This window comes from Cetorhinus maximus, chromosome 22, assembly GCF_964194155.1.
Source record: "Cetorhinus maximus chromosome 22, sCetMax3.hap1.1, whole genome shotgun sequence".
In the NCBI taxonomy this organism is placed as follows: domain Eukaryota; kingdom Metazoa; phylum Chordata; class Chondrichthyes; order Lamniformes; family Cetorhinidae; genus Cetorhinus; species Cetorhinus maximus.
Window position 1 is genome coordinate 66,103,738 of NC_135900.1, and position 26,416 is coordinate 66,130,153.

A 26,416-nucleotide genomic window follows, 5' to 3' on the forward strand; every position below is an offset into this window, starting at 1 on the left:
TCTGGCTGGTAAAAGTAGGGAAAATCTCAAGATATTCAACAAGTATATCAATGGGAAGAGAATAACCAGGGAAAGAGTAGGGCCCATTAAGGACCAAGGGGGCAATCTATGGGTGAAGCCAGAGGACATCGGTTCAGTGTTGAACGAATACTTCTCATCTATCTTCACCCAAGAGATTGAGGATGAAGGTATCGAACTCAGGGAGAGAGACTGTGAGGTTCTTGAGCAAATTGATATAGGGAGTGACAAGGTATTGGAGGTGTTGGCAGGCTTAAAAGTGGACAAATCTCCAGGTCTGGATGATTTGTGTCCCAGGCTGCTGAGGGAGGCAAAGGAGGAGATCGCAGGGGCTCTGACCCAAATTTTTAATTCCTCTATGACCAATGTGTGGGGGGGTGGGAGGGGGGGTGGGGGCGGGGGGGGGGGGGGGGGGGGGGTTGGCGCGTGGCGCCAGAGGACTGGAGAACAGCTAATGTGGTTCTGCTATTTAAGAAAGGTTGTACAGATAAGCCATGGAACTACAGACCAGTGAGTCTCAGGTCAGTGGTAGGGAAACTATTGAAGAAAATTCTGAAGGAGAGAATCTATCTCTACTTGGAGAGGCAAGGTTTGATCAGGGATAGTCAGCATGGCTTTGTCAGGGGGAGGTCATGCCTCAAATTTGATTGAATTTTTTGAGGAGGTGACCAGGTGTGTAGATGAGGGCAGTGCAGTTGATGTAGTTTATATGGATTTCAGCAAAGCCTTTGACAAGGTCCCACATGGGAGACTTATAAAGAAGGCAAAGACACATGGGATACAGGGTAATTTGATAAAGTGGATTCAAAATTGGCTTAGTTTTAGGAGGCAGAGGGTGATGGCAGAACGATACTTTAGTGACTGGAAGCCAGTGTCCACTGGAGTACCACAGGGATCTGTGCTGTGTCCCCTATTATTCGTCATTTGTATAAACGACATTGATGACTATGTGGGGGGTAGGATTAGAAAGTTTGCAGATGACACAAAGATTGGCCGGGTGGTTAACAGTGAGGTTGAGTGTCTTGGGCTACAGGAAGATATAGACGGGATGGTCAAATGGGCAGATAAGTGGCAGATGGAATTTAACCCTGAAAAGTGTGAGGAAGGAGTAATTTGACAAGGAAGTATTCAATGTATGGCTTGACACTAGGAAGTTCTGAGGAACAAAGGGACCTTGGCGTGTGTGTCCATAGATCTCTGAAGGCAGAGGGGCATGTTAGCGGGTTGGTGAAAAAGGCATATAGGACATTTGCCTTTATCAATCGAGGCATAGATTACAAAAGTAGGGAGATCATGTTGGAGTTGTATAGAACCTTGGTGAGGCCACAGCTGGAGTACTGTGTGCAGTTCTGGTCGTCACATTATAGGAAGGATGTGATTGCACTGGAGGGGGTGCAGAGGAGATTCACCAGGATGTTGCCTGGGATGAAACATTTAAGTTATGAAGAGAGGTTGGATAGACTTGGGTTGTTTTCGTTGGAGCAGAGAAGACTGAGGGGCGACCTGATCGAGGTATACAAGATTATGAGGGGCATGGACAGGGTGGGTAGGGAGCAGCTGTTCCCCTTGGTTGAAGGGTCAGTCATGAGGGGACATAAGTTCAAGGTGTTGGGCAGGAGGCTTAGGGAGGAAGTGAGGAAAAACTTTTTTACCCAGAGAGTGGTGACGGTCTGGAATGCGCTGCCTGGAAGTGTGGTGGAGGCGGGTTGCCTCATATCCTTTAAAAAGTACCTGGATGAGCACTTCGCACGTCATAACATTCAAGGCTGTGGGCCAAGTGCTGGTAAATGGGATTAGGTAGGTAGGTCAGGTGTTTCTCACGTGTCGATGCAGACTCTTCTGCACTGTGTGATTCTGTGACATCCTTACAATAGTGTGCATTCATTGATAGTGTACTTGTGTTCCTTTTGAAATATAATAAGTACCATGAGCTAGACCTCGTGTATTGATTTGTACTGTATAGATTTGCTTATTAGCATAGCATGTAACCTCCAGGCATCACCATATGGCTTGTGAGAAGCATCATTCTTATGGTGTAAAATCACACAACAGATGGTTAGCAAAGTTGACGAAAGCAGAATTTCCATATTGTGTGAAATAGAGAACTTTTAATATATAACTGTAGATAAAGTAAATATACATTTAAAATTGACTTTAGAAGATGATATCCTTAAAGTGCCTTTGCTGCTAGGGCAAAAGAGTGGGCAGTACACAAAATTTGATCTAACCTTTTATTCTTTGTTGGCAAAGGGCCCAATTTTAACCGTGTGTAAGTGAATGCATTTTAAGCAAGTTAAAATCAGGCCCTAAAGTGTCCACTGATTAAGAAGCAGGTGCTTAGTTTCAGCTGAAAACCAAATGAGTTGTTTCTTGGAGGATAATGTGCATTTGATTTGTAAACTCCAACAATTGTTTATCAGGCATGAGAAGGCTTAATGCTGCTGGCAGATGTCACAGTCACAGTTGAGGTTTTCGGAGAAAGTCTTTATATCTCAAAGCACCATCAAGAAAACTTTGTTTTTCGAGTCAAATGTCAAAAGTAAACAAAGCATCAGATGGATTGTAAACTATTGTTAACACCTTGTCCAGATGTTAGAATAGGATAGCATCTTAATTGACTGTCGAGACAAATATATTTGTTCCTCAAATGAGCCTACTTTAACATCTGGAATCAGTTCCCTGCTTTGCCATGCCTCAACTGACTGGCTGAAAGGATTTCTTGTGAGGTCAATATTATCATCAATGTCAGTTTACATTTATATAGTGTCGTTAACATAGTAAAATGCCCCAAGGCGCTCCACAGGAACATTAACAAACAAAATTTGATTTGGTATATGCACAGTAAATTGTAATTATTGATGCCAGAATATACTTTATTATTCATGACATACTAAAACTGCAAGTGTAACCTCAGAAATTGTCTTTTTCTATGAACACTATTGGGAGGAAACTTGAACCGTTTACGATATTGTTTGCAGTGAATAAAGCAGATTATGCTCAACTCATTGTAGAAAGAAAATGTATTCAAATATTGTTATGCAGTAACATGACTCTTGTGGTGACTGTCTGCTTTAGCAGTTTTACTTTGCTAATTTATAATGCCCTGTTTATAATCTTGTGTGGCTTCATCAGAGGGGGAGAAAGAAGTGGCTAAAAATTGATTCCTGTTCCACATTTTCAACAATTAAAATAGTTTAGCAGAGCACTTCCTGTTGTTGAGCTTTCTTTTCTATTGTTAAGATTAATTTTAATTCTTGAAGATGTACATAACATTTTGAATTTTAAATTTTGGTTAAGTTTTTTTTCTTATTATTAGGGAAAGGAGCCACAGCACTAGTTAATGGCATCATTTGTGTATGAAAATCTACTTGATGGTCATTACTGGTTTCAGTTTTTTCCCATTATAATTACTGGTTTTATTCAAGTGAAGTAGTCGTTTTCTGTGCTGTTTGGAAACACACACAAAATGTTGGTTTTGTTCTGAATTTATTTTTCAATACTGTTGGTTAAAGCACAAATTGGAGCCAAATCATGTATTTCGTAACTACAAATGAGATATGATACTAGATTATGAATGTTTCTCCCCCACCTCCACAAAAATCGGGTTATGTGTGCTAGAATGCACCTTTAAAATTCTGGGACCTGAATCCAGCTAAAACTTTGACAGCTGGGATTAATATGAATTGTGATATATCTAATTCTAAGTATCCTGAGTCAGGGATATCCATCCATTTGGAGTCCTTACGATGCAACCAGTGAGTGTGCAGTGTCTGATTAATGGTACTGATGCTAATAAATTGCTTTCTTTTGCTCACGCATTCTCTTGCTTGCTCTTGCTTCCTTCGCTTCAGTCACGTTTGTGTGTGTCTCCGTATTCACCCCTGTCGCTTTGTCTCACTGTCTTCCCTACTGGTTCTTACCTCGTTCACTTGCTGTTTGTTCTTTCTCCCCTTTCTTATTCTTGTCTATGTTTCTTGCGTGCTCCTTTGCTTGTGCGATTAGGGGGAGAGTGCACGGGGTGGACGGAGAGAGGGAGAGGTCGGTGTGGGAGAGGTCAGAGTGTGGTGTGGGAGAGGGTGCATGCAGCAGGGGGCACGTAAGAGGGCGCACACAAAAGGAATGAACATCTCTGTCCTTCTTATCTTGGTGGATAGCTCAAATGTAGTAGTGGCAGAGACTTTGGAGCAGGCTGCCTGTCAGTCACCTAGTCTTAAAAAATAGTTTGTCTACCAACAGAAACCAAATTGCTGAAAATAATCGGGTCAGGCAGCACCTGTGGAGAGAGAAACAGAGTTAACGTTCAGGTTGAGATCTGGTGAAAGGCCATCAACCTGAAACATAACTTGCTTCTCCCTCCACAGTTGCTGCTTGACCTGCTGAGTACTTCTAGAATTTTCTGCGTTTATTTTGGATTTCCAACATATTTTGCTTTTGTGTTTCAATGGAAAGTCTAATATAGAATAAAAAAAGATTTTATTCACTAGAGCAGTGTAAGTTAAGGAATAATCTCATAGAGGAGAATTTCCTCCCCATTGGGCAGGCCAGTCGGGAGTGGGCGTGGGTGGGCGCGGAGCCGATTGCCGCCCGTGATTGGCTGCGTGCTGCCGTTTTATGTGGGCGGGCAGGCAACGACGATGCATGACACCCTCTGTGGACTGTATTTCAGGTCTCCACCAGACTAGTCCAGGCACCAGAACCTCATTTTCAACATACACTTTGGTGCAGCGAACCATTTGTAAGTTGCACCGTGAGTCTTGTTGTACCTTCTCTCTTCTGCACTCTGTGGCCACTGCATGGGCATCATCAGCCACGTTCTCTGCGGGTACTCCTTGTTCCTGTGGAGCCAACGTTGCAGCCTCTGTGGACCCTGGAAGACATTGGGGATCTGTGACCTACCAAGAATGCATGGGTCATGAACATTCTCTGGGAATCGTGCGCAGACTTGTAAGATGCGTCTGTGGTGGTCGCAAGTTGCGGTTGACGTAATTGACTGCTTGTTAGGAGACCTAAGCACCATCTGAGTGCAGTCGGTGGCACCTTGCACCAGTGGGAAACCTGAGATCTGGGCAAATCCAATTGCTTTTGCATCCTGGCTTTCCTGATCCCGGGCAAAGTGCACAAAGCTATGTGCCTTTGTGAATATGGCGTCTGTGACCTCCTGGATGCACTTGTGCATGGAGACTTGCGAAATCCCATACACTGTCGTAAAAATTGAGTGTTGCGGACTCTTTCGTAGCCATTGGCAGCGGATGCCCTCCATGGCCCCGTGGCGCCAAATCCTTCAGCAGGTGGCATATGTGACCGACCAGCTCCCTAGATGTGCGCTCTTTGCGACACTAATTCTCAGTCATCTGCAGGAATGACGGGCGCCATCTATAGACCCTGGGTCTAACCAGGCTCACTGTGGCTCTTCAGTGGCATGCACAAGAGCCCCAGCCGTCCCTTCTTCTTGAGGGTGCTGCTGCTGCTCCTCTGCCCAGCCAGATACTTCTGTCATTCTCTTCTCCTTCATCTGCTCCCTGTAAGCTGTGAGGCATACAGCTAGGTCACCAGGCTCCATGTTCCTGATGTACTCCTTCTGCAAGATCAAAGTGAGTGACACGTGGGTTAGCGTTGATCTCCTAGGGAACTCTAGTGGTTACGTGTGCGGCTCCGACTCGGTCTTGAGGCCCCTTAATGCATGCCAGAGACTGCTGGCCCCCACTTGGATGGCTGTAGTTTAGTGCGCTACATGGCTACCCGAAACCCCACCCACTTTTGCCTCACTGCACACTGCAAGGCTGCACTGTTAGCTTGAATCATGGGGTCAACTGGTTCAAAACTCAATGCAGACATTGTAAGGGACTGTGAGTGCCTCCACCAGTGACTGCTCCATGGCCAGCTTTCGCAAGAAGATTATACAACTTGCCCAGTTGTTCAATTGTTCTGTAGCCCCCTAAAATGCTCATTAATTTGCAGTCTGTGCCTGAGCGGTGCAAAGTTCAGGAGCATTTGGTGGCCTTTCATGCCTCTGCATTGCTTGAGTGGGCAGATAAGCTAGAGGCCCGACTCCAAGCATGTCGATGTAGCTGTCTCTGCTATGGAAGAATGCTTACTTTATACAAGTTTTTCTTAATTTCTAATGCATGGCTGCTTCCCCGCTGCGCCCCCCCCCACCAAACCTGCGTGTGCTTGTGCACTACCATCAGATCGTGCACTTGCCCCAACCGCAATGCAGCCGTTATACTGGCACCGCACTGTCAGCCAGGGAAAATACTACTTGCTCGCGCCCTCGCCTGAATGCCTCTTCCTTGAAGCCGAACAGGTAGCGCTCGCAAGCGCTGCACAATGTTAGTGTGCACTCACCTCCGAGTTCCCCTCGAAGTACAGCTTGCCAGTTACACGCCTTTTAAATGCTGTTGTGAAACATGTCAGCGTGCAATCACGTCAACATGCCTGGATGATCCAGTGTGGGGGAACGATTCCAGCCAGCAGGGCTTATGATTAGATGCAAATGTATTAAAATGACATTCCCGACGTTGGACGGTGGGAAAGGCAGCCCGTCATTGATGGGTGGAGTGGACTATTGCAAACTGGTTTCATGACAGCATAAAACCAATTTTTGGCCTTCTTGCCATATTGTCCACTCACACCCGACGCCAACGAGGACAGAAAATTCCAGCATCAGTCTCATGTCACACGCCTGCAATATGCTCTATTTTCAGTCGTGCCAACTTTGTGAATTGAATTCATTACCTATTTTAAAAAGACGGGGTCTCCAAGACAGCATCTGGAAATCTCAGGAGAAAATTCAAAGCATCCATTACACTTGTAACTAATCTTTTGTTGAAAGGTAAAATAAAACTTCTGAACAATTAAAAAGTTGTAAGTGGCATAGACTCCAAATATTCAGTATAAACTTTGGAATAACAAAAGGTAAACTCTTTGATTATGATTAACTTCCTTGAAATTCTCCACTCTTTCAGCCCAATCATTTCAGACAATTGTGTTAAGCTTCATAATCTGTTATTGTACAGCATAATTTTACATCTTTTTTTAATAGCTACATAATACATAAACGAATTTAGTAACATTTTTTATGCTTTCCTTAATGCTTGGTCATTTTATTTTTTGCACGATGCTTTGTGAAAAAAGTTATTTTTCATAAATGGCCTACTTTCTTTTTATTCAATCAGGTGTAAGGATGTATCTGTATCTTTCTGGAATCCATATTGGATGCTGCCCACTGGTGTTTGTGCAGTGAACTGCTTTTGGGAATCTGCATTTAGGTAGGCTGCTCTGTAATTTGTAAACAGAATAGTTTAACTTGTGTTCCAATTTTCACAGGATTAGTGTTTGTAGTGTTTTGTGGGGAAAAAATACCTAAATTTGGAAAAAGAGCAGAAAATAGTTACAAGTTGGTTGTTTTGATACATGACAGTGCATGCAAATGAATGCTTACGTGTGGAGACGCAGACGTACTGAAATTTAGGTTGAATGACCTAAGATGTGGTGTGGATAATGTATGGAGTATTTTATATGCTTAAAACAATTGAGCAACATTATTGCGGGCATACTGCCTCCTTCGTCTTTATTCCTGCACAAAAGTTCAAAGTCTTTTGCTGCCCACTGGATCTTTACAGAGCTCAACAACAAACCTAGTTTAATAATTATATTATTGAGAGGCCACGAGTATAAACGGGAGGATAAAATGCTGGTTTAAGCTCCATCTTGTATCCTAACTACAAACAGCAGTTTATCTCACTATGAACACACATCCTGCTGTGAATATTTGAGAGTTTTACGCCCTTAGGAGATTAAACTCCCATTTCTAAGCCTTAGGATTTAAATATTGGGAAATATTAAGTTTATGAACAGTAATTTAACAGGTAATTTTCAGGAACTTGTTTGGCTCAGGCACTTGAGTTGAATTTAACATAGGCTTACTCTGTGATTGGTGTGTGAACAGATATAATCGTACTTTTATTTTGCTACTTAAATTTTCTTAGCTTCCTAAAACTAATCAATATTTTCAGGAATCTTAACTAGGACTTGACATTCGATGACAATTAAATGACGGCAAGGTAAGGCCTTTTAAATGGCTTAATGAATTTGTCAGTTGAGTAGTTGAGCCAGCAGGGGGAGGTCCTAAACCAGTGCTTCTCAAACTATATTTTCCAATGTGACCCCATTTTAACACATGAAACTTAACGTGACTCCAGATGCCTACAAAAAGAAAATAGAAAATGAAGCAATGCAATAACATTCAGTATATATGGATCAACATAATCAAATAAATATGAAAATCTGTTTTAATGTAATTTGTAAAAATGTCATTTTTGTACTTGTGTAAGTTTCAGCCAAAATCTCCATATTCCCTGGTGACAGATGAGTCAGCAAAATCACTTCCGTGCACTGACACCCCCCACCACATGCACTGCAATGACCCCTTTTTTCCCCCCCACCACATGCGCGCATGACCTATAATGAGCCCCTCCATCCCTCTCTCCCTTCCAGCCCCACGGTTAGCCAACATGGAGGTGCAGCAGCTCTGACAACCTGAGTCAGTGCACTGCTGACTCCCCATACCTATGTACTTGTTGTGAATTGGTGCTAGGAGAAAAACTGTTTGTTGATGCTGTCCCTTTTCAGACTGGATCATGTAATAATTAGGAAGGTTACTCCTACCCTGCACCCTCTGTCACCACCATGTATTCACAAATGTAAGAACTGACTCTTCCTGGTCAGGTGATTATAAAAGATCCTACAGCACTAAGGGCAAGGAACTTCTTTCAGTGTCTTGACTAACAATTATCCCTCTGTTTAAGATTTGGTCATTTCTCTCATTGCTTTTGTGCAACATCCTTAATAAATCTAAATTTTTTGCATCCACTGTCCTACGGGAAAGATCATTCCCAATGATCTTCCCTCTTTCCTGTATTCTAACTCTCACCATTCCGTCCCACTAGCCTACTGTGCTCACTGACCTACATTCTCTGATTAATTGGTGGCCATTTCTTTAGCTGCCAAGACCCGAAGCTATGGAATACCCTCTCTAAACCTCTATGCTTCTCTTGTTTCCTTTTAAGATGCTCCTTATTTTCCACCATTGACCAAGCTTTTGGTCACCTGACCTGATATCTCCTTATGTGGCTCAGTTTGGTAATACTCCTCTGAAGCACCTTTGGATGTTTTGCTATGTTAAAGGCAGTATGTAAATACGAATTGTTGTTGTGATACCAGTTATTCATTGATCCTTCACCAGTTTGGGTTATGTTCATTTGCTCTGTTTAGGTTTCCCTTGGCGTAGTGTTTTGGAGTTAGCCTTTATACAATAACACTTAATATCTCTAATACCTTCGAAGTTCATTCCCAGTCACCTCTTTTTCAGGCAAAGGTGTTCTAACTTCTCCAATCTTGTCATGAACCAATCATTTGATGCTCTGGATCAGCTTTGTGACTCTTGTCTGCCTTGTCTCAATGGCCTAAATGTTCCCCTTCCGTATTGGTGACTAAATCTGGACACAACATTTGAAATGTGTGACTTGTTCATTGTACAGCTTTAGCTTGATATCCTCCAGCTTGTACCCTACTGATTTTACAACATTGTTTCCTTTGTTCATTACTGCTACACAGTAATTTGACAGGTTTTAGTGCCAAGCCTTTTCTAACCTCCCTTATCAGGGGATGATGCCCTGGAGAAGTACAAATGTATTACCCCTTGTTCAAAAAAGAGTGTAAAGATAAGTCCAGCAACTGCAGGCCAGTCAGTTTACCTTAGTGGTGGGGAAGCTCCTAGAATCAATAATTTGGGACAAAATTAATAGTCATTTGGGCAATTGTGAGTTAATTAGGAAAAGCTAGCATGGATTTGTTAAGGGCAAATCGTGTTTAACTAACTTGCTTTAGATTTTTTGATGAGGTAACAAAGAGGGTTGATGAGGATAATGCTGTTGATGTGGTGTACATGGACTTCCAAAAGGCATTTAATAGAGTGCCACACAACAGAATTGTGAGCAAAATTTATGGAATAACTCATGGAATAAAAGGGACAGTAGTGACATGGATAGGAAATTGGCTGAGTGGCAAGAAACAGTAACTAGTAGTTAATGAATGTTTGTTTGTTTTTCAGTCTGGAGGAAGGTTTGTAGTGGAGTTTCCCCGGTACATCTATGTTAGGACCCTTGTTCTTCCTTGATCTAGACCTTGGTGTACAGGGCACAATTTCAAAATTTGTATATGATACAAAACTTAGAAGCATTGTGAACAGTGAGGAGGATAATGTGAAACATCAAAAGGACCTAGACAAGACAAATAGATTGATGGAATGGGCGGACAAGTGGCAGATGAAATTCAATGCAGAGAAGTGTGAAGTGATTCATTTTGGTAGGAAGAACTTGGAGAAACAAAATAAAAATAAAGAATACAATTCTAAAGGGGGTGCAGGATCAGAGGGACCTTGGTGTATATGCACATAAGTCATCGAAGGTGTCAGAACAGATTGAGAGTGAGGTTAATAAAGTATACAACATTCTAGGCTTCATTAATAGAGGCATAGAGTACAAAAGCAAGAAAGTTATGCTAAACTTGTATAGAAGACGGATTCAGCCTCAACTGGAGTATTGCGTCTGTTTCCGTGTGCCACATTTTTTAGGAAAAACATAAAGGTTGATAAATCCCCTGGACCTGATGAGCTACATCCCAGAGTGTTGAAAGAGGAGGCTATAGAGATAGTGGATGCATTGGTGGTTATCTGTCAAAATTCTATAGATCCTTGAAAGGTTCCTGCAGATGAGAAAATAGCAACTGTAACCTCACTATTTAAGAAAGAGGGAGAGAGAAAACTGAGAACTATAGACATATGAACATATGAATTAGGAACAGGAGTAGGCCACTCGGCCCCTTGAGTCTGCTGTGTCATTCAATAAGATCATGGCTGATTGTAACCTCATCTCCACATTCCCACTTTTCCCCAATAACCTTTCACCCCCTTGCTTGTCAAGAATCTACCTACCTCTTCCTTAAAAAATTCAAAAACTCTGCATCCACCATCCTTTGAGGAAGAGAGCTCCAAAGGCACTCGACACTCTGAGAGAAAAAAAATTCTCCTCATCTCTGTCTTAATTGGGTGACACCTTATTTTTAAACAGTGACTGCTAGTTCTAGATTCTCTCGCAAGAAGAAACATCCTTTCCACATCCACTATGTAAAGGCCCTCAGGATCTTTTATAATCAAGTTCAATCAAGACCTGTTAGTTTGACATCAGTAGTAGGGAAAATATTAGAACCTATTATAATGCGTGTGATAACTAAACACTTGGAAAATAATATGATTGGGCAGAGCTAACATGGATTTATGAAAAGGAAATCATGTTTGACAAATCTATTGGAGTTTTTTGAGGATGTTACCTGTCACATAGATAAAGGAGAACCATGGATGTGATGCATTTGGATTTTCAGAACGTTTTTGATAAGGTCCCAGCAGATGGGATTGGGCGTAATACACAGAATTGGTTAACAGACAGAAAACAGAGAGCAGGAATAAACGGGTCATTCTAACAATGGCAGGCTGTTATTAGTTGGGTACTACAAGAATCAGTGCTGGGGCCACAGCTGTCCACAATCTATATTGATGATTTGGATGTGGGGACCAAATGTAACATTTCCAAGTTTGCTGATGACACAAAACTCGGTGGGAATGTAAGTTGCGAGGAGGATGCATGGAGGCTTCTAGGGGATTTGAACCGGGTAAGTGAATATGCAAGAACATGGCAGATGGAATATAATGTGAATAAGTGTGAAGTTATACACTTTGGCAGAAAAAACAGAAAGGCAGAGTATTTCTTAAATGGTGAGATGTTGAGAAATGTTGATGGCCAAAGTGACTGGGTGTCCTTGTTCATGAGTCACTGAAAGCTAGCATGTAGGTGCAGCAAACGATTAGAAAGGCAAATTGTATGTTGGCCTTCATTGCAGGGGGATTTGAGTGCAGGAGTAAAGATGTCTTGCTGCAGTTGTGTAGAGTCTTGGTGAGAACACGGGCAGGAATTTCTGCACCCCCCCCAGCCACTGGGATCTTCTGGTCCCGCCATGGCGGGTCCCGCCCAAAACGGGGCCAGAAAATCCGACCCACACCGAGAGTATTGTGGACAGTTTTGGTCTCTTTATCTAAGGAAGGATATACTTGCCATGGAGGGAGTGCAACAGAGGTTCACCAGACTATTCGCTGGGATGGCGGAATTGTCTTATGAGGAGAGATTAGGTGTGGGTATTGCTGGCAAGAACAGCATTTATTGCGCATCCCTAATTGCCCTTGAGAAGCCGGTGGTGAGCTCCAATCACTTGCCTCCACTCACCTCAACTCCGGAATTCAGCTCTTTTGTCTATGTTTGGTCCAAGGGCTGTGATGAGGCATTGGTTAGTAGGTTATTGGTGAGTAAGTACTGCTTGATAGCATTGTCAACGATGCTTTCAATCACTTTCTGCTGGTTGGGTGGTAATTGGTCGGATTGGATTTGCCCTGCTTCTTTTGTGGACAGGATATATCTTGGCAATTTTCTATTTTGTCAGATATATGCCAGTGTTGTAGCTGTATTGGAACAGCTTGGCTAATGGAGCAGCTAGTTCTGGAGCACAAGTCTTCACTACAACCAGGATGTTGTCAGCTCCCATGGCCTTTGTTGTATTCAGCTATTTCTTCTATCATGTGGAATTAATCAACTTGACAGAAGAGTGGCATCTTTGACTGGTGTGATCTCAGGAGGAGGCCACGAAAAATCATCCATTGGCACTTCTGGTTGAAGATGGTTGCAAACACTTCAGCCATGATTTTTTTGCATTCCACATGCTGGACTCGCCTTCATCCAGGATGGGATGCTCATGGAGCTGCGTCCTCCTGTTAGGTGTTTAATTGTCTACCACTATTCATAATTGCATGTGGCAGAACTGCAAAGCTTTGATCTGATCCAATGGTTGTGGGATGGCTTAGCTATTGACATAATATTTATACATAGTTCTTCAACAGCAGAGGGGCAGGAGGCAATTTTTAAAAAAGGAACATACTCTCGCTGCCCATTTCCAGCTCCATGCCTCAAAAATGCAAAGAACTGGAAGGAAAAAGCTTCCTAAAAAATCATTGGAAGAAGAATTGGGAAAATAGAAATTACCAAAGAAGAATAAATGAAATTAAAATGATAAGGAAATGAAGGGCAAAATTGGATGGTGACTGTTGAGTAAAGGTAAGTAGCCTCCATGTATAGATACTTAATTGAATTGGCTCCGTCCAATGAGAATATTTTAGAAAACTGTCCATCAAAGTCAAAGAAATAGTAACACACCACAATGTGTGGCGTGGCTGTATAGTCTAGTATTTACTAGGAAATACAGCTAATATTGATATGGTGGTATGGATATTAACTTAGAGACTAGGCAGGATTGTGGGAGTGGCTGCTTTGAGGTCGGAAAACCTAGCAGAATGAACTTTGCTTGTGTCCTGCCGATTTTAACAGCAGGACTTAATTAGCATTTTTGTCTCAGTTTCCTGGCCGCAGTTAGCCACTTTGATAAGCTAGTTGGTTTCTGGGCAGGTAGGCCATTGGTACCAGGCTGCAGAAAGAAGGAAGGGATTGGAGGCTTGCTGGGGGTGGGAGGGAGGGTGATTGGAAGAGTCGTGACAGAATTCAGCAGAGTGAAAGGTGGGGTGGAACATCAGGTAAATGGAAAGGCACTGCCTCTGGGATCCAGCAGTCCTTGCCTCATTTAGCTACTGTGTTTACTAAGGCCTAGAAAAAATAGCTGGCAATGGCTAAATTTGAAATGTTGATTTTAACATAGTGTACATTGCCTCATTGAAGGTCTTTGTGGCACAGTGGGTAGCATCTCTGCCTCTGAGCCAGAAGCTCTGGGTTTGAGTCCCATCTGAGGACTTGATGGCCAAGGAAGATGCATTCATAATATGGCCAAACAGGTTGATTATCAACTTGCAAATTCTTCCAACACACATCAATGACAACCAATAACAGTGGGAGCGACTTGTGATCAGCATATGATGGAAAGAAAGTTGGAGCCTCTACCATCACTATCCATAGTTCAACTGCAATATGCATGTAAAAGTGCATGTCATCACAGCATCTGACTGAACACACCACTACCGCATAAGCTCATTACAATATTTAAATTTACAATCTGCTGTTTGGAGGAGGTTGCCCTCCCTCGTTAAAACAAGTGGGTGAGTTGGAGGCAGGTTGGGATTCAAATTTTTAAGATCCCACCCTTCTCAAGCCCACCAGTTTTCTTTTGGGGGGTAGGAGGGATTAAAGTTTCTCCAGTGTTTCACACCGTGCAAAAATTATGTAGAATCATTTTGATAGATCAGAACATTTGGTTTGTGTTCTCACATGTAGTGTAACTGTTCTCGCTTAGGTCTTGAGACGATAGCTTTCATTTTAACTTAGTTAGTTTACAATAATCAATTCCCTTTTCCCTACACATGCAATTAAACAAGAAAGGAAGAAATGTATATCATAAAGCAAGTTTTCGAGTTGTTCCCCCCAACACCACTTCTAAATCATTAAAAAAAAAGCAGAAGTTTTAACACTGATTCCTGCAGGCCACCACTGGTCACTAGTCTCTAACTAGATCCAAATCCTTTGATATCGCCTTCTCTCTCCAAGCACACAGCCGAGTTTCAATCCATCACAGCAGATTACTACTATTCCTTATGATTCTATTAAGTAGAACAATCTCTTATGTGGTTTCTCCAAAGCTTTCTGAAAAGTCCAGGTAGATGATGTCTGCTGGATTACACTCATCTATTAACCTGGTGACTCCTTCAAATATTCTGCTCAAATTGGTGAGGCACAACTTTCTTTTCCAGAAACCATGTTGGATGTCCCTGAAATGATCTTCTCTGTCTAAGTAGTTATGTAGTGCACTCTAGTAGTGCTCTCAAGCATTTTATCTATTACTGGCATCAAGTTATCTCTCTTCTAAAAATTGGAACCTATTTCCAGTCTAGGGGACCATCACCTGACTCTAATTAACTATTTATGATAGAGGCAAAAGGGCTTGAAAAATGCCTCTTCAGTCTCTAAGAGCTTTTGGGTGGATGTTAGTTCTGAGTTACTGGTTAACAAAATCCTTTGGTGCGCTGTATGCTGCAAAGTGTTATCCAAACCAACGTGCCCCAATTGTTTTGCCTTCGTGTGTACTTCAACAGGCAGAAATTAGCATTCTGTTAATCAAAATATTTGTCTTTGATATTTGATATTAAGTGCGCAGACTTTAAATTATAGTTTAATATCGTCCATGTTGGCTAGTTGTTTAGCGCAATATGATGTTCACCCTTTTCTATTTTAGGTGTGTAGTGCCCTATATTGTAGTATTAACAAATTGCAGTTGATACCATTTTAAAAGGCTGCCATTCTTCACTGTTTTATGTTTAAAACGTTCAATTTAAATAGCTTTGTACTGTTGTAAAATAGGTGAAAGAGTGCTGTTATAAAAAATATTATTACTTCAGTGGTCATATTGCAGTGTGCTGTAGAAATTTCAATTCAAGATATCCTGTCAAAAACGATAACGATTTACATTGAAAAATATGAAGGTGCAACAATTGGAGCAGCTCATTCCTTACATTCAGTTTGTGTTTGTAAAGTAGTCATGATTCAATCCTAAATACAATTTATTCATTCCTGTAATTTATTGAAAAAGTCAAAATTGAAACATTATTAACATTGGCTGCTTTGTAATTGCCGAGCAGTTGATCGTAATCTAATGAAGCCAATAAACCATGTAGTCAGATCTTATACCTATTTTCCTGTTTTATATATAGATACCCCAACACTTAACACAGGCATATCTATTTATATCATCGTCGTCAGACCCTCGAAACGAGGGTAATGTCTGTCGACATGAGGACAAGCATGGCTGTTGGTCCTCGGGTGACGCTGCAAGCCAGTCCTGGAACCACAGCACTTTGGGCAGAGAGGACGAGTTACGCTGAGGAACGAGGATTCTCAAGCCAGAGTCCTGCTTTGTCTCCTTCTGCTTTTGACGCTTCTCTGCAGCAGAGTTTATGTGGTCAGTTTCCCATTATGCTGTGGCTTGTTGGATGAGGAACTGCCATATGGTACAGTTTGCAACAGGTTCCTCCCATACATGCTTTGTTATTGCTGGGGTGACTCCAGAAGTTGTTGAACACTTCCCATATCTCGGCAGCTACCTTTCTCAAAAGTTCACCACCGAAGAGGAGATCCAGCACAGAATTAGCAGTACCAGTGCAGCCTTCCAAAAATTGCACAACCAGGCCTTTGACAACGGGGATCTCCATAATGGGACAAAAGCTTTAATCTACAGCATTATTGTTGTCACCACCCTTCTATATGGCAATGAGAGTTGGGCCATCTACCAAAGGCACATCTGGGTGCTGGAGAATTTCCATCAGCAGTGTCTTCATAGGTTACTCAAGTCGTGGGCAGACAAGCAAACAAATTCTAGCACTTTAACTGAAGCAAATACTCTAGCATTGCAACCAAGATCACGTGAAATCAGCTCTGGTGCCTTGGCACTGTATCTGTATGCCAAATAAATAGTTTCTGAAGCAGATCTTTTCAAAACTAAAGGATGGCACCCAATCTCAAGGAGGACAGAAAATGTTCGAAAGACATTCTGAAGGCCTCATTGTAAAGGGGGAGAATTGACTTTTTTTCGAAACAGCATCACAGATGTCAGTCTTCAGCCAATTCGATTCACTCCATGTGATATCAAGAAATGGCTGAAGGCACTGGATACTGCAAAGGCCATGGGCCCTGACAACATTCTGGCAATAGTACTGAAGACTTGTGCTGCAGCTCTTGCTGTGCCGCTCACCAAGTTGTTCCAGTATAGCTACAACACTGGCATCTACCCGGCAATGTGGAAAATTTGCCCAGCTATACTCTGTGCAGACAAAGCAGGACAAATCCAACCTGGGCAATTACCGCCCCATGAGTCTACTCTCCATCATCAGTAAAAGTGATGGAAGGGGTCATCAACACTGCTATCAAGCAGCACTTGCTTAGAAATTACCTGCTCACCGACGCTCCGTTTGGGTTCCGCCAGGGTCACTCAGCTCCTGACGTCATTGTCCAAACATGGACAAAAGAGCTGAACTCCAGAGGTGAGGTGAGAGTGACTGCCCTTGACATTAAGGCAGCATTTGACCGAGTATGGCATCAAGGAGCCCAAGCAAAAATGGAGTCAATGTGAATTAGGGGGAAAACTCTGGTTGAAGTCATACCTAGCAAAAAGGAAGAGGGTTGTGGTTGTTGGAGGTCAGTCATCTCAGTTCAGCACCATTTGCAACTCCTCAGATATTGAAGCAGTCCATGTCCAAATGCAGCAAGACCTGGACAATATCCAGGCTTGGGCTGACAAGTGGCAAGTAACATTTGCACCACATAAGTGCCAGGCAATGACCATCTCCAACATGAGAGAATCTAACCATCGTTCCTTGACGACCAATGGCATTACAATCACTGAATCCCCCACTATCAACATCCTGGGGGGGGTTACCATTGACCACAAACTGAACTGGACTAGCCATATAAATATTGTGGCTACAAGAGCAGGTCAGAGGCTAGGAATCGTGTGATGAGTAACTCACCTCCTGACTCCCCAAAGCCTGTCCACCTACAAGGCACAAGTCAGGAGTGTGATGGAATACTCCCCACTTGTCTGGATGAGTGCAGCTCCCGCAACACTCAAGAAGCTTGGCACCACCCAAGATAAAGCAGCCCGCTTGATTGGCTCTTCATCCTCAAACATGCGCTCCCTCCACCACCGAAGCACAGTAGCAGCAGTATCTACCATCTACAAGATGCACTGCAGGAATTCACCAAGCACCTACAAGTCTACAGCACCTTCTAACCTCATGATCACTACCATCTAGAAGGACAAGGGCAGCAGATAGATGGGACAGGAAGTTCCCCTCCAAGTCACTCACCATCCTTGGAAATATATCGCCGTTCATTCACTGTCGCTGGGTCAAAATCCTGGAACTCCCTCCCTAACAGCACTGTGGCTGTACCTACACCACAGGGACGGCAGCGGTTCAAGCAGGTAACTCACCACCATCATCTCCTCGAGGGCAATTAGGGATGAGCAATAAATGCTGACCGAGTCAGTGACGCTCACATCCCATGAATAGATATTTTAAAAAATCCAAGTCACAATTATTTACCATGTTTTCCAGTTTGTAGGCTTGATACATAACTACAGTTCGAGTAGTTTCAGTGAATATCAATGGACATGGTTTTTCTTGAACCTTCTTCAAGTCTACACTGGTTGATATTTCTGGTATTGATAAAGTGAGTATCCCATTGTGGAACTTGTCTTCCGAGGGCATAGGGCTTTATCTTTTCAGCCAGCAGACCTGATTGTGCATGCCATTTTGGTTATAGCCAATGAGTGTAATGATTGTAATAGAGTATGAACATAGGGTAAATTATTGTAACAAATTTTATATCTTACATTCAGATGTTTTCTCAAAGTGTCCCCTCTATACAGATGATCAGGATTTACCTTTACTACCCAGTATCTAGTCCTATGATAGCATGACTTTGGGATGGAAACAATGAAGCACTTTGTGTGAATTGGATACTGCAATCTCATGCGTTCCCCAATGTATTCATGACGTTGCACTAATGTATATTCTAGTGAAATGAATCCAGTTGTAAATCAGCAACTAACATGAAATCTGCAAACAAATGAAGGTTTACAGTGAATTTTATTTCAATTCATAGCATTCATTGAGATGAAGAAAATGAAGCATGCCACACTATATCCCTGTTAATGAGCTGAATTCACTGTTTTAACTGGCTATCATTAGTTCTACTTTTAAGTGCGTTCTTGCCTTCTCTGTTTGGCTTCCACCACAGATTCCTGCAGACAGCTTTTGTGCCCATTCAACAAGAAGCTAATAACTCCTGCTCTCCCCTTTTCTGTGCTTGCTGCTAGGTAGATGGAAAGATTGAAGACTGAGATTTGCAGCTCAAGGCAATATTACTGGTTTCACCAGCAAGGGAGGGGTCATGTCACATGACTTCCACCTCTCCACTTTGGCTTTGCCAAAGGGTGTGCACCCCTTTATCTGGGTCCTTTATCATAGCAGACAAATTGGCAACGGTTGTCCAGGCCTGGCTTGTGAAATGTGGATAGCCTCCGTATAGTTCCCTTTGAATTTGGTCACTGCAGCCCTTGGGTCGTTAAGATCTCTTCAGAGATAACTGGATGCAAATTTCTTCAATACTGCCAAATAGCTCTTATTGTTTGAGGGTCACAGACATACATCGCTTTAGCCATTTTAAAAAAGCCGTGGTTCAGTTTTAAAATTTTAGAAATTAGCCAGGAGGATATAGGCTTGTGTTGTAAGGGTGGCCAAGTTGCTACTATTGATGATAGAGTTGATCTGCAGACACTTCTTAGGTGGAGACATTAAGTTTATTTCCATTATGCTCAGCAGCAACTACCACATGTGCTTTCAGCTCCAACTCTTATCTCTACACTAACTGCTGAGGTAGCCCGTGCTACTCTCCTATTGGTTACTGCAGATCATATGATCTTCCTTAACAAGTGTTATTCTTAAAGGTACATTACAAACTAAACAAAACCATAATTACCACAGCTTGGTTACAGTATTGACTATATGTAGAGGAAAAAGGTCCTGTAACTGTAATACAAGCACAAGAGAACATTCTTCCCCATAAATGTGAATATTCAGTACTAGCAGCCTTATTACCTGATTAGGGGCAATTAATTTTATAGATTTTTTTTCCCATTAGGAATTTGTTGAGGCCACCAAAATGCTACAGAACTGTCAGACAAACAGGACTATGTTTTCATAATTGGCAGAGTTGGGGTTTAAAGGATAGCTTTCTGTTCCATTGAGCCATTGAGTTACAACCAGGACTGTCCCAGATTCTCAGTTCAGCTGTGAAAATGGAGATGGGCAAAGAAGGGCCCAAACCCTCATTTGAATTTTGTATTGGATCGTTGAACTACTCGGTAGCAGATGAAATAGGTCAAAGACAGAAAACCAATTTTTACTTATTCTCATGGTGTGAGGGTAAGAGTTGAATTTCCCTGCTCACCTACATGAGGATGTCACTACTAAGGCATGCTACATTTGTTGTATCCCTTCAATGACTCAGACTAGCTAAGCTATACAAAATTCAATCCCTACCTCATCCTGATTTGAGCTGATCTCAATTGAAGTTGCAGTAGGAATACTGCTATTTGCGTCAGTGTTTCAGGGTAAGAGAGACTAATAACCTATCAGGTAGTCTTCCTAATCACTGTCCAACAAATTCTTTTGGAAAGCATTTGTGCCTGAACCTCGGGTAGGACAAGATCAGTCTTGGCTGTGGTTCTGTCCACATATTACCAACACTGACGACATGTCTTAGCGTGCACATGATGAATGACTACTTGGCTAATGTCTGGAGTGTAGTTATTATCTGTAGAACTATGTCCAAGCATGAAACAACAAATTTGAGAGGATTATCTCTTCCTGAACCAGTGAATTATTTTTCATTTCTTGCACTAGTCTTTCTGACTGAGATGGAAATTCAATATTTACCTAAAAATAGACATCTGTGTATTGGGAGTCAGTCCTCACTGGGTTGAGATTGTTTAAAACTTCATTTCTTGCAGAATATTTGTTGCCAATAATGCAAGGGTTAGGTTTGACCCAAGAGAGTGTGAGTGTGTGTGTGTGTGTTGTGCTAATGTTGCGGTGACAGATGATAAAATGTTGACCATTAATTTTAACAGTACTACAAATATTGGCTGTGCTCTTAGCATCTAATTTGGAGAAGGGATTGTATAGACATTGGGACATACTGAAGAATAGTTGATCATTCAGGCTTTAGATGTGAAGTGTAAAGAAAAGTGAAATGTGTGAACTACTGATTCATGTAGGCTACATGTGGTCAGATTCCAAAGAACGCTGTAGATTGAAGCTTCCTTTTGTAAAAAGGTAAAATTGTCTGAGAGTATAAAGGGGTAATTTTCACCCTCACCACCTGAGCAGTAATCTCTTGCCCATTGAAAAATCTACATGAATTTCATCCCATTAGAATCCATCAAAGTAAAACCTGACATGTTCTGTAATGGGTGGGAGATCTGCTGCACCAGAGCACTGTGCAGCAGTGAGGGTGAATGTACCCACTTTGTTTTCTCTTGGGAAATGGATTTCTGAGTCATGTCAATTCACTGAGGAAAAACTCATTTTTGATGAGAAGATACATGTGTTTTTACAGTAGGGAGCAAATTGGATCTGAACTTTCCGCATTTCAATATATATTTTTATCAAAATCTTAATTCCGCAGGCATGAAGTAGGAACTTGGAGTCCTGCAGGCTCATCAAAAAACTCTTCTTGGAGGATGCATCTGGCCGTGGTAGCTTGTGGACAGAGACTGGAAGAAACTTTAACAATGCTGAAGTCTGCAGTTTTATTTAGTCAGAAACCACTTCATTTCCACATATTTGCAGAAGATGAACTCCACAAGAAGTTCAATAGCTCGGTATGTACCTACATTGATATTTAACACATTTTCATGTTTAAACAGATTTATGAAGAAATTTAATAAGTGTCCCATGGGTATATTGAAATTGATTAATTCAGAAGTTTTTAAAATATTTCTATTTAATGTAGTTACTGCACTATTTTTCCATTTTGTCATCTTGCAGGGTGAAATATCTCATATACTCAGGATGATCTCCTCTTTGGCATCTGCCAGTGCCACTGTTTAGACAGCTGGGAGGTGACAGTAGACCTGTAATAACTCAGTTATTTTCCTACCCACCCCAAAATGAAAAGATACTTGAACGCCACTTAGTACTTTCCCATTGGGAAAACAGATCGTTGGATTGGCAGTAGCAATTGTCTCAATGTGTATTTATCTTATTTCAAGGTAGCACGTTTCTGGCAATGAATTTTGATGGCCGTCCTGTTAGTAATGTATCTCTATTTTGCACACAGCTGGAAACCTGGAAAAAAGCGTTTCATCAGAAGTTTAGTCACACCATCTACCCAATAACATTTCCAGCTGAGACTGCAGTGGCATGGAAGAAACTGTTCAAGCCCTGTGCTTCACAGAGACTCTTTCTACCTGTAAGATTCATTTTGCATTATAGTTGCTTAATATGATCTCTCTGTAAATAAAATGATGAGAAGAAATTGCTTAATTAAGAATGCTATTATGCTTCTTTGTTCAATACTACTGTTTCAATGTGGGACTTCGTCTGAAATTGTAGAGCCAAAAATAATTATGGAATATCCTAAAGATATAATTTTTCAAGGAAATATGTGGAAATCTCTCTTTCCTGTTGACTTCTTGCAGTTAGGCGTATTCTGTTAGGCTTGGCATTCAATTTGGCTTCCCACTCAAATAACCATAACATCAGAAATCTATATTTAGGTATAGATTATATGTAAAAATTATCTTCAGCTCACTCTGGTTTCTGAACTGAAAGACAATTGTAGCATTAAAGGTAGAGAAACTGTGTCATATTCAGCAATTTAATCAGGTATTTTGTGAGATACTCTATCATAAAATGGGCTTATGGTTAGATACAGGAGAGTAGTAATTATCTGTTCATACTCCTAGCCAAAATATTTAGTTGAGGAAAATCAGCTGAAGTTATTTTGGTATTATACTAGTAGACATTACTCACCATCTTCACTCAGTATCTTGCACACAGTGCTGGAACTGAAATGGCACATTAACTGAAAATTACATAGCAGAGAGTATCTCTTGTGTTGTTCTTGCTATTGGAATACATCATTTTTGGGTTGTATGAATATCTTTGATATCTCTCTGCTCCCACGCTGAGAAAGAAGATGCCAGTATGAAATGAAGCAGAAGTTCTATTTTCCTTGAGCTGAACAATGTTTTTCTATGTCCAAACCTTTAGGCTTAATTCTTGAACCAGTCAGAAAATGTTTTCTGTGATTTAATTATTAGTGTACTATAATTTCTATTTTGTTATTAAAGAACTGTTTATAGTCCAATATTGTAATAATTATGGTAATTAACATTAACAGTTTCAAAAAAATATATATATACCAGATTCAAATTCTTCATCTTCATTACTAAGGCTGCTCACAGCCTCAAACCACTCTATCTCTTGAATCATATTCAGAATCTTGTCTGTGCAATCTTCTTCCTCCATTCCATCATCCGAGATTAAACCTTCTGCTGTCTTGGTCCAACTCTCTTGAACTCCTTCTCTAAACACCACAACCTTGCTACTACTTTACTACTTTGTTGTAAAAGCCATCTTTATTCTAACCTATAGTTATAGTGGTCCGTCTTTTCTCTTCCATTATTGCAAAGCATTTCTCCTCTGAAGTACTGTGGCACATTTTCTACATTAAACGCTCTAGATAAATACAAGTTGTTTTTTTTATTTCCCTCAGCACTAATGGATACCTGTCATGGCTTGTGTTTGATGCATAAGTTTCTGGTAAAACAAATCTAGCACCACATTTTCCTTGACTTCAAGGACAGGACAACTTTCACTGCTGCTAATGGCCAGGCTAGATGCCTGTCTTCCAAAGATAATGACCAGAGTCTTGCTGAGGTTTTCCATTTGTGTCTGCCTGCATGTTATTTCACTCCCCCACCACTTCCACCACCAGCCACCACAGGCAATTGTTTTAATGGCCAGAAAAATCTCAGGATGGTGAGTGCACAATGGGAAACCCCAGCATTATTTGTTAGCCATATTTATCTCGCACTCTCTACCCACTTGACTGGAACTGATTCCTATGAAGTCCTGTATTCTGCAGGTGGTATTGAAATGAAGTGAAACCACATGGAGAAATTGAATGACCATGCTGTAATAAGTAGAAATTTCTTTGGCACTTCTGCGTCAGCCAATGCTGAGCATTGTTTGAGCAAAACCCTGATTAACAACCTGTCCTGTCAGGCCCATGGAGCCAGTACAGCATTAATCAAAATCTAGTAGAAGTGAGCATAAAACCCTCCCAAACTGATGACTTTTACTTCTCTGACATGTTGCAGTTAATTTTTCATTTTTATGGGTTGAGTCAAGCTGGTTGACGCCCTGTCATTGTCCAGTGTCAGGCAGTTGGATAAGAGGGTTCCCTAACAGTGCTGTTAAATGCTGAGTTGCCTGTCCTAACTGCTGACAGCGGAGGCAGTCCCTGCAAGACAGACCAGCCCAATCAAACATTTAATCACCACCTCCTTTGCATTGAGTAACATAATTTATATGTGGAACATTGGTTCGCTTCCACATCTTTTACCATGAGGGAACTTCCCCTGTTTCAGCCAAAGCTTATAGCAACTGTATTTGAAAATCTTGCCAAATATTTGTCAATTCGTTAAAGCTATAAAAAGTGTTGCATTTGTAATCCAGATGGGTCTGCCCAACCATCTATTAGAGTAATTGTAGCCCTTTAATATGCCATTCATATTTTTAGCACTGAAATTGTGGGCACTGGCCTTGATGTGCAGATTCCCAAATCATTGTGAATCAAAAAGAAAGTAACATCAAAATATCTCCAGAAGAGGATATCTACATAAAATGTGTCTTTGTAGGCTGTCTCAGACCACTAATTTAAAACATGGTACAAAGGAATAAGGGAGGACTGAAGGACACCAGAAACTATATTTGGATTATGCTAATCCAGAAGCTTCAGTGATTTTAGTAACATCCAATTAATTGAAATTCTGTTTTAAGGGGGTGGTGTTGGCGCCAGAGCTAAACCTTGATTGGTCTCATAGCAAGACTAATAAGCAGAGATCCCCATGCTGTGGACATACTGAAGAACATTTCTTTTTGAGTGCCAGTGAATGAAAATCTTCTATAAATTAAGATAATTCCAAAATAAAACGCTTGCCAAGGATACTTCCAAGAAATTGACTGTTAGAACAATTGCGCATCTATCAAGGGACTGCTATTGTTGCAAAGTATATATTTTTTTGCCTTCATATGAAAGCATTTGGAGCTGAAAACCCTGACTGTACAGATTGTGATCTGTGCTGAATGAAACTGTTAGCAAATAGTTATCTTGAGCAGTCTCAGTATTCAGCATATATCTGCACTAAGCTGATTCAACGGTACCTACTTTCTGTTCTTCCTGACGCGTTTCTCTGTCTTTTTCAGTTGATCTTGAAGGACGTGGATTCTTTGCTGTATGTGGACACAGATATTCTTTTTTTACGTCCTATGGATGATATATGGGCATTTCTTGAAGATTTCAATCATACTCAGATTGCTGGAATGGCACCAGAACATGAGGAGCCACGAATTGGCTGGTACAATCGTTTTGCCAGACATCCATATTATGGGAAGACTGGAATCAACTCTGGAGTTATGTTGATGAACATGACCCGTATTCGAAAAAAATATTTTAAGGTAAGTGACCTGGATCTTTTTTTTTTGCTCATATATTTAACTGAAGCATTATTTTGTGTACATTATGGTTTGTTTGATCTGTTATAGTGTGCTCTGAAGAGGCAGGAAGCAAATTAACATACTGAGATCCTTCTGAGTTGATTTATAACACAGTCGCAATCTTTGTGCAGCCCCTTCTTTTACTGTGAAATTTATTCCACTATTGTTATTTGCTTTTGATTATTTAGTTGATTATAAATGTTTAACTGTATAATATATGGTATATGGTAAAATTGTATTTAATTGATAGAATAATAGGTAAGTACAAAATCTAATTGCCAGATCAATTGTAACTGAATATATATTTTTCCAGGCTCCAATCTACTATTTTAGTGTTTAGCTTGAAATTTTTTTAATCTCTTTTTTTTTTCCTGAAGACTTTCCAGCAGCAGTCACAGGATAGTGATCAAGACGGGGAATCCTGATGATATTCTCCCTGCCCTTTCTCACCTTATTCTAGTGTTGAAAGCAACTGTCGTGTCTTCAATCATTAACTAGTGACCTTTTAACAAGTACGAGCTAAGACCATTAGTTTGCAGCTGAATAATCGGAGATTTAGTGACCAAATTAGAGAACCCTGTTATAGTAGACATTTTTTAAATTAGTGACTGCAGTCTCTAGTTACAGTCTCTAGAAAGGTCTCCAAGTCTGTTCCGGAGGGTAAAATATTAGCAACTTTGACCAGCTGATGGCGCTATTAGACTGTCCTTTGGCGGCACTGAAATATTGGAGGTGGGAAGAGAGTCTGATTTCAATTAAAACATGGAGCAAAACTAATCTATGGAATGGTGTTTGATATGCCACATGCTTGCATAGTTTCAAATTGCTTTGTTTTTCAACTGAAACAAACTTAAAGGAGATAAATTGGTTGCTTGTTCAGATGGAGAAGTGAACTATAATACTGTAATAGTTATTTTCTGTTGAGCTATTATTTTTGTGCAGCTGTGTTCA

The 26,416-nt window shown here is 41.1% G+C and overlaps 1 protein-coding gene across 5 annotated transcripts in view; it reads left to right on the forward strand.

The window, feature by feature from the left end:
- Positions 1-26,416, forward strand: part of gxylt1b (glucoside xylosyltransferase 1b) — a 104,881-nt gene that overhangs the window by 46,997 nt on the left and 31,468 nt on the right. For 3 of the 5 annotated variants that reach the window (XM_078568447.1, XM_078568448.1, XM_078568446.1), the window contains exons 2-5: positions 7,194-7,286; positions 21,366-21,561; positions 22,020-22,151; positions 25,175-25,426. In XM_078568447.1, coding sequence (XP_078424573.1) covers positions 7,194-7,286; positions 21,366-21,561; positions 22,020-22,151; positions 25,175-25,426 — 673 coding nt within the window. Of the gene's footprint in view, positions 1-6,814; positions 6,851-7,193; positions 7,287-21,365; positions 21,562-22,019; positions 22,152-25,174; positions 25,427-26,416 lie in introns of those variants that run through there. The other 2 variants (XM_078568450.1, XM_078568449.1) reach the window with 2 other exon arrangements.